Consider the following 13,405-nt stretch of genomic DNA (forward strand, 5'->3'; position numbering starts at 1 on the left):
AAACGTCCTGATCACTCCCCACCTTCCTTTCCTCTTCCTTGCTTCACTCCAGAAGCATACCATAGAACCTGGAAGTCCTCTTCCCCAAGATGGGTCACAGAAACTGTGCTTCCTCTTCTTGTCGTGCCGAAGGGGCCCTCTCTGTCCTTTCTGCTCTTAAAGTAGGCCACCAGACCCTCATCCCAGACCCTCCCTAAGGAGACCTGGTAGAATCTGAACAGAAGCCTTGCTTTTCTGGTCCCCTCGTTCATCACCATCTGTTTGTACATGTCTTGTCCAATCACCAGCTTGCCCTGTGTCATCCAACAGAAACATAAAATTACACACAGGAGTAGCCCCCACCCCCCCCCCGTGTCCCTTAGGGACAGTACTATATGTTTTCAACCCCGGAGTGTATTTCTTTTAACCAGTTCTCTCTCAGCCTAAAATGAGGCTCTTTCTGCCTTCAGTGCGATTAAATACCCTTCCTTTATGAAGCGGTAGGGGTAAAAGATGGTAGGCAGCTCTTCACTTAAAGGCCCTGTGTTGGTCTTGATGTTTTCCCTATGTTTTAGGTAATCAGTAAGTCTAGAGAGCTCTCATAGCCTGGCCTGCCACCTCTTAGTAAGGTCCATCAGAGCTACCCCATCGTCAGCCTAACTACAAAGCTGCTTTCCTAAAGCCTTCCTCAGAGGGGAATCACACAGCGTCACAGAGACTTCCGTCAACATTCCCCAGGGCCCCATCCCCGTGACGTGAAGCCTGCTCAGTCTCAAGGTCTGACTCTCCTGCAGAGTTCTGCTGCCAAGACCCAGCCCCTATAGACTCAGTGGCTAACTTCCCTCTCTCCCAGTCCTAACAGCTTCACTGCTCTTCATTCAAGACCTCCATTACCCCAGCTCCCACACCCCCTCCCCCTACCAGTCCTGTGAAAATCTCTGTTACCCAGGCCTGAGAGCCAGAGATCTCCTCAAGGAGGTCTCCACTGGCTTCTCCAGCTGGAGACATCTCTGCCTACATTCTGGTCCTTCTAGGGACCCAAGGGGCACTCACTGTCAGGAGACAAACTTTCACCTATATGACTACTTTGTATTCTCTTTGGGTTCTCAGTACCCTTGTGTGCAGAAACTGATGGATAACTAGACATGAAGATACCCTGAGGACTCCCACTCATTCCCGGCCTTCCTTCTTTACAAACTCTAGTCCTGTTAATGCCTTAACTTAGATTTAGCCTCCTGTTGGCTGGCACAGGGTCAGAACTTCCAGGGCCAGACTGTTAAGCTGAGCCCTTGAAGAGCCAGCCTCTCCTTACGTCATTCTAACTGTACCGTCTCCAAAGGTTACTTATATTTTTATTTCCCAAAGAACCGAAAGCTAACAGGTTGCCGTTTGAATGCTCAGCATCCTGGCCTGTATCCCCGTGTGCTCACCCTCCTGGGATAGGAAAATGCCTGCCCAGCAGGAAAGAGAATGAGCGGTCAGCCAATGAAAGCATCAAGTCAAAGGTTGGCAAAATGCTTTCTACAGGAGAAAGGTGAAGTTTCTGCTTGAGATTGAATGGGGCTGGGAAATATAAACCCGCGAAAGGGCAGGTCGGCGGCAGCGGCAGGAATGAATCGGCACGCTGCTGGAGAGTGGGATCGTGCGGGTAAAGCACAGGTCTCCGCTTTGAATTGGACCCTGTGATTTACAGAAAGGACAATGGGCCCGGGGTCAGGTGCCTAGCAGCTCCATTGACAGCTCCGCCATGAGAGCCTGAGCAAGTGACTTAACCACACCATCTTCATCTTGCCACTCACAAGATGGGGGAGGGCCACTGCGGTCCAGAATGATCCCTGTGGAAGCGCATTCAAAAGGCTGTTAATTTCCAAAGGAGCTGTGAGCAGTACAATGTGATGCAAGAGTTATACCGAATAGAAGTCTCGACTTGAGACTGATTTCTCGTCCATAATTCTCCATCTCCGCTTTGCCGTGTGAACGAGCCAATGCCTGCTTGTTTCGAGGTCAATAATGTCTTCAGGAAAGCCGTGACCGCCGTAAACTATTTTGGATTTCTTTTATTTGTGGCTTAATCTGCTCGGGGCTCTGGGATGGCTGGGGAGGGAAGGATGTCTGCTCTGTTTCTTTGGCGCTGCCTTTTCCGAGTCCAAGCAATGATGACACTTAATGGTGCATTCGTCTCTCTCGTCCTCCTTCTCCTCCTCACTTCCCCCCGAGTGCCCCTTCCCACCGCGGCAGCCGCGTGGCAGGCTGTCAGACCACGTCAGTCAAACCCGAGATCTCACTGACCCTGGGCCCTCTCGAGTTAATGGGTCAGCACGGGCAGACCTCTGTCTTCGCCATCTTCACTGCCTGGGACCTTCTATCTGCAAACAACATTTGTGGGCTTTTCTGCCCTGTGTCCCACACTGCTCTGCGATTCTCGTAGTGGTTGTGTGTTTGCCCATCCCTGGCAGTTTTCACCCTCAGCTAAAAATATCCGTTCTCCACCATCACTGCTTCTGAGCTTGCTACAAGGACACTTCCAAATTTTCATTCAGAGTTCTGAACTTGGTTTTCCCTGTTCAGATAATATGCTCATCTTTTGAAACTTTTCTCTGCTGATGTCACAAGTGGAAACTTCAGAATAATTGAATTCTTAGTCAAGGGTTGTTCCTGTGGTACGTTTTTATCATCGTGGCATGGTTTTAAAATGGACCCTAACATTTAAATAAGTTTCCTATATTTGTTTTTTTAAAGATGTATTTATTATATATACAGTGTTCTGCCTGCATACCAGAAGAGGGTACCGGATCTCACTGTAGAGAGTTGTGAACCACCATGTGGTTGCTGGGAATTGAACTCAGGACCTCTAGAAGAGCAGCCAGTGCTCTTAATGGCTGAGCCATCTCTCCAGCCCAGTTTCCCATATTTGTATGCTAAAAAAAAAATAAGCATGTAATAATATCAAATAATATCAAAGAACTGTTAGATGTCCGGAAATACTGCATCTCATTTCGCTAAATATAATAAGCCACTTGCGATAGCACACAGTCCTAGAATAGCAGTATAGACCAGAGAGGATGGGGGCTGAAGAGGTGGCTCAGAAGTTAGAGCACTTGCCCTTCCTCTAAAGAACCCAGCTTCAGTTGCCAGCACCCACGTCAGGAGGCTCCCAGGCACCTGGAACTCCTTCCAGGGCATCCTACACCTTCACCTGTGTCCCGTGGGCATTGCATGCAAGTGTACATACCCTGACATGTACACATGATAAAAATAAATCTTTTTCTTTAAAAAAAAAATGCAAACAAAAACAAACAGTTCAGTGAGTTCGGGTCCAGCCTGATCTACATAGTGAGTTCCAGGACAGTCAGAGCTGTTACACAGAAACCCTGTCTTGTAAAAAATAATAATAATAATAATAATAAAATAAAAAATAAAAAAAAAACAGTCATTTTTAAGAAAGGATATTGCGGTCACTAAAGTCCTAGACCACATCAATCACTGAGAAGTGTCTAGCATCCTTAGGGCTAGGGATAGAGGGATGGACTGACACAGAGCTTTGGGATAGCTTTCACTTGGTTTGGGTACCAGCCCCGACACTCTCCAGAAAGAGTCTTTGAAAGGCTGTTTTTCTTCTAGTTGATGTGTTGAAAATGCATCAAGGTTCTAAAATAGTCCTTTAGATGTGTTTGACGGGGGTACATATATGTGTGTGCATGTTGCACACTCGTGGAGGGCTTGGTTAAAATAACCTTAAAAACATGGAGCACGAAATTACGCCTACTTGGCGGAAAATGTGAAGGAATACTAAGGAATTTAATATCAGCAACCATGTTCCCTTTGAAACAGCAAATTAGATGTGCAGGTGGGTTTTGGTCACACTTCAAAGACTGAACTGCTGAGATGGAGAACTGGTCTGTTTACCCTTGCTCTCACCAGTGAGATTTTTTTCCGTGTTAAACAGGCCTCTGATTACTTCAAAGCGTGTTTGAAGTCCTCACTCGGCGTAGCTCAAGCACAAAGACAAATACCCCTCCAAATTGGTGCTGCTCATACTGGCGGGCCTCAAATGCACAGGTAAAAAGTGCCCGCCACTCCCTTGTTAACACCACACGATGCCTCTCTCGTTCAGCTATGACAGCGAAGGCCGGCTAACGAATGTCACGTTTCCAACCGGAGTGGTTACAAGCTTACACGGGGATATGGACAAGGCTATCACTGTGGACCTCGAGTCATCCAGCCGAGACGAGGACGTCAGCATCACTTCCAATTTGTCCTCCATTGATTCTTTCTACACCATGGTTCAAGGTAAAGGCAGGGTTTGAAACGATTAACGGGCAAGGTATCGGTAGGACCCAAGTAGAATGTGGCCCTCCGTGTTCTAAGATGAGGGGAAGGGAAGGCAGGAATGTTTAGAGACACTGGTGAAACAAGGCCCTGCAGGCAGTATTATATATGCGCATGCACACGCCATAAAGTGTATCGAACAATGCTAGCCTTGTAAAATGCCTTTTTCCATTGTTACTTAATATAACAACTTTATTCCAGCTTTAGATGCATGTCCCCCTACCGGCTTTGTGTCAGTCAACAGTGTTTGAGAGCATGCCTTCTCCTCTGGTGTCTCACTGCGGTAACTTACAGCACCTCACTAGGATCCACTGTAGTGTGGTATTTGAAGCCATACACCATGGTGATTTTACCCCACATCCCAAGAACCCATTTATATATCTGAACTTTTTCTCAGCTCAGAATACTTACTAAAACCTGCATTAAACCTCTCTTAGTCTGCTTGGGTTTGCTTTGAATTGGCTTGTTTTTCTTTGTTTCATTTTTTTTCTTTTTAAAAACTTATCCATTACAGTCATCTAACCGTAATATTTCTTGCTTGTATTTCTTCTACGAATGATCCTATACTATTCCAAAGTCTGACACTGAGACAGAGACACTAGTCTATAGTCTATAAGAGGATATATATATATATGGATCCCTTTTCTTAAAAGTTGGTTTGGGGGAGAATATCCCTTTATATTTTGAGTATGCAAACTATGGATACTAATCTTTCCAAACTTTCCAAAATGTCTTTGAGAAAAGATAACAAGATTCAGATAGGGGAGGGGACTCCTCTAAGACACTGGAGATGGACACCCAGCCTATTTAAAGACTACATGCTTAGTCCACTGCACATCCAAAAAAAAAAAAAAAAAAAAAAAAAAAAAAAAAAAAAAAAAAAAAAAAGGTGAACCTTCATTCCCTCTACTAAAGTTTTGGTTCTTTTCAGTTCTCCTGAAGTTTGCCTTTGATATTTCAACCAAAACCCTGATAGCATGAAATGCCAGCAGCTTCCCTGTTACCCTCTGGAAGGACATCTGTAGTCCTTACTTTTTTACCACCGTGACAGAAGGAAGGATTTATTTAGCGTACCCGCCCAGAGGTTTCGGACCAAGGTCGCTTGCCCATGCAATTGGCCAACACATCCTGACGATGAAAACACAGAGTCGAAGAGTTTCTTCACCTCGTGGTGTCCAGGAAGGAGGTGGGGGAAGGAGAGAGAGAGAGACAGGGAAAGATGGAGGGGGAGAAGAAGGGAGGTAGGTTGATTGGTATCAGGTATCCAGCCCAGATAGGTATTACCTAAAATTGTCAGAGATTCCAAAACTAACCTCACAAACTGAAGACTGAGTTCCCAACACCTAAGTCATTTCTGAGGGGACACTAGCTCTCCAGACCATAGCAGCATCATTAAGTACCCTTTTTGTTTTTAAAAGTGGGTCTCGGTGTTTTAGAAATATTTCTCCATTCTGAATGCACTCCTGTCAGATGGTTCACGTTTTCTGTGTGTGTCTCTCTCTCTCTTTAGACCAATTAAGAAACAGTTATCAGATTGGTTACGATGGCTCCCTTAGAATCATCTACGCCAGCGGTCTAGATTCTCACTACCAGACAGAGCCCCACGTCCTGGCTGGCACCGCGAATCCCACCGTGGCCAAAAGAAACATGACCCTTCCCGGGGAGAACGGGCAGAATCTGGTAGAGTGGAGATTCCGAAAAGAACAAGCCCAGGGCAAAGTCAACGTGTTCGGCCGGAAACTCAGGGTGAGTAACGCTTGGCGAGCGAGAGGCGCATGCGCAGCTCAGTGCTGCGTCCAGCGCTGCTGTGTAGACAAATGTTCTACCTGCACAGGCAGGGCTCGCCACCTGCCACCCTCGCCTGTCTACACGGAGTGTAGGCCATGACTCATGCCAATCGTCAAAACCTTCAAACCATTAAAAGGAAATTCTTCCCTGGGAAATTTAGAGCTTGCATGTAACACACTTCCAGGTGCTCACTCTCTGGATGTCAGCTGAGCCCTGTCTTGCTGAGATTGCTCTGAGACTCTTAGGACCATAGCCTTTCTCTCCCACTCTGTGTGCAGTGACGGCTTCTTCCTGCATCTGTGGGGATAAGTTAGAGCTGGTTTAAATATTCACAGCTTTCCAAGTTACCAATATGAATGTTGAAGGACACAGGCCAGCCATTGAAAGGTGACGTCTTTCTTTGCAGTCCTTCTAAGTTTGAACCGCAGTTTGGACGTGTAGTAAGATTTCCAACCTCAGAACCTCTCTCTCTATGCTGTCTCTTGGCGCTTGACAGAAGCCCCACCTTTTATTGTTTGGGTTTATTTTTTTATGAGAAATGTGGTGTTTCTCATGGTGCTGGTGTAATTGAGCTTTGCAAAATGGGCTCTGCATTTACTCGTTGGTTTTTTTTTTTATCACTCTTACATTACAGGCCAAATGCATCTGGAAGGCAAGCTTGATTTATGGTAGCTATTGGGTAAAGACAATGTAGATTAAACTCTAAAGCACAGCTTGCAAGAAAACACCTCAGCCGCAGCAAACTGAAGCTGATTCATTCTTTGTATTAGCAAACAGAGTTTTAGTTGATCAGGTAGATGTAGACAATTCTTCCCAACATTACTTCCCTTGCCATTAAAAAATAAATAAATAACCTCAAATCGAGAAGTGAGAACAAAACATGAAGCTTGCTGGTAATCCCCCCTCCTTTTCCTTCTGCACTCCAAATGGCTAAATTATTATCCTAAGGGGCCAGCATTATTTACCTTGGCAATCCTTCAGGGTGAGAAACAGCAACTAAATATTGCTTCTGGCTGTTTCCAAGAAATAGAAATGAAATTTTAAAAAGAATCAATGGATCAAACCCAGACGATATCCAGCTAGTGGGTTATATTCTGATTGCCGTCCATCACAAGGCTGGTGTTTGGGGTTATAATTCGTGGTCTCTCTAGCCAGGACTAAATACAGCTACCCTATCCCTAGGCCTGGCTCCAGTCAGCCCCAGATTGGTTTTGGCAGGCTGGCGTAAAGTGAAGCTGCAGGGGGACAAGGACAATGAGAGGAAGACACAGTGGTTGGCCACTAGAGAGGACGAGAGGGATGGTGTCACGCTAAAGCGATCGACAAGAAAACACTCCACATTTTTTTTTTTTTTTTTTTTTTTTGCCGATTCTCCTGGGACCATGGTCTGTCTCTAAGCGCACTCAAGTTTCAGCCTGCCTCTCTGCTAAAGCTAGGAAGGAGTGGCTGCCACTTCCTGTCTCTGCCCAGGCCTTTCTTCACTCAACCACTGCAAATGAGCTGGCGGGCTTTGCCTTTCTTACTCATTGGTTCCTGGAGTACATAGGATATGCACATGTGAGTCACAGGCAGGCACCCACACATGTCATAGGTACACACACACACAATACATAAGTCATAGGTACAAATACAGGTGAGTCACAGGCACACACACAAGTCATAGGTACACACATATACTCTAGTCACAGGTACACAAACACACATACTAGTCATAGTTACACACATACGTGAGTCACAGGAACACACACATCCTAGGTGCACACACATGCGCACACACACTAATCATAGGTACACACACTAATCATAGGTACACACACATGCACGAGTCACAGGCACACACACATCATAGGTGCACACACATACACAAGAGTCACAATCACATGAAGCCTCTCACAGAGGCCTTCATCAAAAGACACACAAACTTCCCTTCAATTTGAGCTTTCCCAGCCCTGAACACCAAAGAAAATATATCACCTAGAATTCAAAAAAAAAAAAAAAAAAAAAAGCACGTGTTCTAGCCTCAGGCTCTCCTGTTTTTAAGTTTTTTTAAGTTATTTATTACACTAGACAATATAGGTTGTTTTAATGCAAGTATATAATGTGTTTTGATATATAATATCCCTGTCCCGCCCCACCCTCTTTCCATTCCTCACTCCCTCCTACCCTGTTAATCCCCTTGGTCCCTCTAGACAGCTACACTTCTAGTCTGGTGGAATCGATATATACATGAATCTAGATAAAAATCCAGGGACCCTAAGTGAAAGAAAATATACGACATATTTCTTTTTTAAACTGACTAGATTCACACAATGTAATTATCTCTGCATGAATCCTTTGTCCCGTAGACAACTTAATTTCCTTCTTCATGGCTGGAAACCAGAATCTCCTTGTGTGTGTTGTACATTGTTTTCATCCATCTCTTTAGTGTTACACATGAAGGACGTTTCATGACCTATCTGTTGTGCACAGTGCCGCAGTAGTGGGCTAGTGAAACAGGCGGACAGTTCTGCAAACTTAACATACCCACACCAATAAAAACACGAAAGAATGTTCAGCGTCACTAGCTGTCTTAGTTTCTGGTTACCATGACCAAGGTAACTTACAAACGAAAGCATTTGGTTTGGACTTAAGGGTTCCAGAGGGTTCGAGCCCATGCCCATCATGGTGGAAGGCAAACACAGTGCCAGAGCAGTAGCTGAGAGCTCACATCTGTTCCACAAGTACGAAGGAGAAAGAGGGAGCTAACTGGGAATGGAGCGGGCTTCTGAGACCCATAGCTCATCCACAGTGACAAAACCTGGGACCCACCAGGATGGGAAAAAGAAGTGGGGGCAGGAAGCCCATAGCCACATGTGACCTCAATCAGTCTGGAGGGCCGTTAGCATCCTCCTGAGACCCTGGGTCTCCTCTGTCCTTTTTGCTATTTCCTAGCAGAAGGTTCTTTTCATTCTCAAGTTTTTGACTTATATTTTATCTGTGTGCCTGACACATGGTGGACGCTCAAATATTTATTCAGTGAATGAAGAAATGCAAGAAGACGGGCTCGCAATATGGATCGGCTGTGTGGCGCTGCATGTAGATCATCCAAGAAAAGCAGCTGTATGAATGGCGTCTGGCCTCGCTCATGTCCCCTTGCTACACACCAGCCTAACACTGCACCTAACAGGTCTTACAGATGGACGACTGATAGATGGATAGCCAGTTATTATAGGAAGTGTGTGGTATAAAATAGACTTAAAAGTTAAAGAGAAGGCAGGAAGTAGAAAAGGGAAAATTCTATTGGCATCCAGCAAATTCATTTTCTTTGAGACAGTACTGGGATAGGAAAAATGGTGACAATAGGAACTAGACGCATGGAACCTGGCAGCGATGCAGGAAAGCATGGCAGAATAAAGGTCATTCGGTGGCCCGCTGGCTAGGAGCTAAACTTAAAAATGAACATAGATGAGGGCCGAGTTGGCTCAGTCAGCAAAACACTTGCCCTGCGAGCGTGAGGACCTGAGATCAGTCCCTAAAAGCCAGGCAGGGTGGCACACTTGTAATTCCAGCACCAGGGAAGCAGAGACAGGTGCATCCCTCAGATTTTCGAGCCATCCAGCATAGCCTAATTGGCAAGCTCCAGGCCAAGGAGAGATTCTTTTAAAAGAGAGAGAGAGAGAGAGAGAGAGAGAGAGAGAGAGAGAGAGAGAGAGAGAGAGAGAGGTGGGCAGGTTCTTCTGAGGAACAACACCCAGAGCTGTCCTTTGGCCTCCACCCCCATGCACACATGCATGCGCAGACATGCACAGCAGCACACTCACAAGTAGATGCATACATAATAGGTGCTTGTGTTTGTCAGATAAAGAGAAGTGGAGCTCAGGCCCGGGGTTGGCTCAGCAGGTAAAGCTTGTAGGCAAGAGTGAGGACCTGAGGTCAGATTCGCAGAGTTCATGTGAAGCCAGGGGAATTAGTGTGTATCTGTGATGTCAGCACTTCTCCAACAAGGCATAAAGCCAAGACAGGAGAATCCCCATGTGTGTACATGGGATGGCTAACCTTGAGTCCGAAGACCCTCTCTCAAGCCAAGCGGAAGATGAAGACCAATCCCCAAGGTTATCCTCCGGCCTCCACACACATGCTTGGCACAAACATGCCTGTATTCATACACACACAGAGATTTTAAAAAAGTAATTAGCCTTAAGTGACACAGACCAGTAATCCCAACACTTAGGAAGTTAAGAATAGAGAATCATGAGTTTGAGGCTAACCTGGGCACATAGTAAGATTGTCTGAAAAACAAAGTTGACAAATAGTCCTGAGTTTTATCCATGCTGGGCATCAGGAACAAAATTCATTTTTTTATACCTGCCTAGAATTTATGTTAAAAAAAAAAGATAATTTTAGTGAGTCAGTTGTAAAGAGAAACACTCGGGATTTTGAAGTCCGAAGCGTGTTTGAAGGCATACATAAATACGATAGCATATTTAAATCTCTCACACTCGGCCCATCACATTTGTGTGGTATTTTCATGCAGTGTTCTGTCCTGGAATGGGATCACACATTTAGTTTGCTCTCATGATGAGCGGCTACGGAGACACGGAGCCATCTGTGGCAGTGGATGCTCCAACAGGGCCATGGAGAAGGCTTCATGTTGTCGCCGAGCGTGCTGGGTAACAAGCCAGCCCTTTCCTCCTCCTCTGTAACACTTCAGAAGAGTGCACAGAGCCCGATTGCGCTGGCAAACTGTTTAAGGTCATTGTGAGTTTAATTCTCAAGCGCTCCAGAAGGAAGATTGTAGCCATTCCCCTCTCACTGTCAAAGGACGCTGTGACTAGTCACAGTCATGCTCGACGTCGCTATGAAAATGGAGATTTTTCCATGCTTGCTTAAGGGAAGTAATGTCCGCCGCAAAGGCAGGCGCAGTGGCCCCTTCGCTGTACCCAATACTGGGATTCACTTCCAGGCTGAGAGAGGTGGAATGGTGATTGTGCCAATGGTGAAGATAAAGGTTGGATCTTGAGATTAGGTATTCGTGTTAGCCTCGTTCTTGTCTTTGTGTGTGTGCAGGTGCATGTGTGTGCACGTTCGTGCGGAGGCCAGAAGTGAACCTTAGGTGTCGTTCCTCGGGAGCCATCACCTTGCTTTGTTGAGAGAGGTCGTGTTGCAATGACCAACAGCTAATTGTATGTTAGGCTGGCTACCAATGCAGGATTTACAGGCACATACCATGGTCCCAGATCTTGTTGTTGCTGTTGCTGTTGTTGTTGCTGTTGTTGCTGTTGCTGTTGTTGTTGTTGTTGTTGCTGTTGTTGTTGCTGTTGTTGTTGCTGTTGCTGTTGTTGTTGTTAATATGGGTGCTAGGAATGCAAAGCCAGCACCCCATGCTTATGCTGCAAGCCCTATACTGACTGAGCCATCTCACCAATACCTTAAACTGATGCTTTCATAACTTAAAATATAAAATCCCCACTAAAACAATGTCCTTCATAAGCACAATATCGGAAAAAAGATTTAGGGGACTGGAGAGATGGCTCAGCGGTTAACAGCACTGGCTGCTCTTCCAGAGGTCCTGAGTTCAATTCCCAGCAACCACAGGGTGGCTCACAACCATCTCTACTGGGGTCTGATGCTCGGCTCTGGCTTAAAGGCATACATGCAGATAAAGCACTCGGGCATAAAATAAGTAAATCTTAAAAGAAAAGATGCCCTGTTTAGAGTGGACACAGCTCTCGGCCACTGCAATTCATTTACAATGTCCAAAGAAGGCGTGCTTGAAAGGGACAGAGAGAACAGGAGGTCTGGTCGTGTCTTGTGAACTTTTGTATTTTAAATAGCACTTACTAATATCTGGAAACACAAGAATGTTTAACATCTTGCTAGGCAAAGTGGCACATACCTGCAACCCCTGCAACCTGTGAAGCCAAAGCAGGAGAATTGCTCAAACCTCGGAGTTAGATACAGCTATAACACAGAGATCCACACACACACATACACACACACACACACACACACACACACAAATGTACACGCCTTGATTTATGTTGAAATGTGCATAAAAATATCCCCTTCCTTGAAACTCATTATTTCAGCTGGAGGATATAGGAAAGATATTACATATAGTAATTATCTAGATAAAAAGGAAAATTAAAACATCCATCTTCCGTTGGGTCTCCTAGTGCTTCCAGATGTCCTCAGACGGTGGCATGTTTGACATAGAGACCCACAGTGTTGACACTGATGACATGCTTGGTTTTTATCTGGGGGAGGGAGAATTGGTGTCGTGTAACCATCCTCACAAACCAAGGAAGCCAGTCAGACACAGACCAAGAAAGCCCGTCAGAAGCCAGTAGCCGATCGCAGGTGAGCAAAGACGACTTCCAGACCGGTCTTTGTTATTCACTGATCACACCAAATACGTGGCCCAGAATGCGGGTGCTGGAGCCAAAGGAACACTGGACATAAAGCAGGGTTAGCGACAGCAGTAAAGAATTGATGTACAAATTGAAATGGATGCAAACTCAAACACAAACAGATGGGGCAATAATGCAGGCAGTATTGTGGAAACTACACAGGCTTTCATGGTTATTCATAGGTTGGCACAACCTAAGGGTTTTTTTAGAAAGAGGGCAGACCTGAACTTGGGGGTATAGGGATGGGGCGTACTACTAAAACAAAATCTGAGAAACCCAAAAGCCCTAAATCATTTAAATTGTACAAAAAAAAAAACCTTTTCTGTTTTTCTCCTATTTAATACTATGTTTTTATTGACTGAGAATGTCACACATGTGTAGGATATATTTTGATCAAATTCATCCCGAACTCCCCCCCCCACGCCACCCTCCCAAGCTTCTCCTCCTGAATCCACCCTCCATCCTCTCCCAACTTTGTCCTTAAAAAAAAAAAAAAGGAGTATATTTTGTGGTGCCTATAACTCACACATGTGAGGCCATACACTAAAGTGTGGTTGACCTACCAAAGCTTCTTGCATTCAAAACAACGCCTACAGAAACTAAAACCCTTGGGCCTGCCAATTACCAAGCTGATGTAATATCAAATCTTTCTACAGACCTGAGAAAAGATGTTTGTAAAGTAGCTGTAACTTCCTTCCAATGCATCCCGCAAACCGCCACAGAATTCACCTAGGCAGGGAACACCTGGTGCAGACGCTTCTCTTCATCAGGAAAGGGAAGGGGCCAGGAAGCCTCGAGCTGGCTGGCTCACGACCCAGTAAAAAAAAAAAAAAAAAAAAAAAAAAAAAAAAAAAAAAAAAAAAAAAACGGCAAAGCCTTGGGGATCCGGCCCAACGTCTGTGTTTATATGTGGACGAAAC

At 45.3% G+C, this 13,405-nt stretch overlaps 1 protein-coding gene across 3 annotated transcripts in view; it reads left to right on the plus strand.

Moving 5' to 3' along the window:
- Positions 1-13,405, plus strand: part of Tenm3 (teneurin transmembrane protein 3) — a 606,148-nt gene that overhangs the window by 578,074 nt on the left and 14,669 nt on the right. For all 3 annotated transcript variants that reach the window (XM_050147272.1, XM_050147274.1, XM_050147273.1), the window contains 2 exons: positions 4,094-4,269; positions 5,819-6,054. In XM_050147272.1, the coding sequence (XP_050003229.1) occupies positions 4,094-4,269; positions 5,819-6,054 (412 nt within the window). The remainder of the gene's footprint in view (positions 1-4,093; positions 4,270-5,818; positions 6,055-13,405) is intronic.

Source organism: Alexandromys fortis, unplaced genomic scaffold, assembly GCF_014885135.2.
Source record: "Alexandromys fortis isolate MF-2015 unplaced genomic scaffold, M_Fortis_MF-2015_v1.1 scaffold_32, whole genome shotgun sequence".
In the NCBI taxonomy this organism is placed as follows: Eukaryota; Metazoa; Chordata; class Mammalia; order Rodentia; family Cricetidae; genus Alexandromys; species Alexandromys fortis.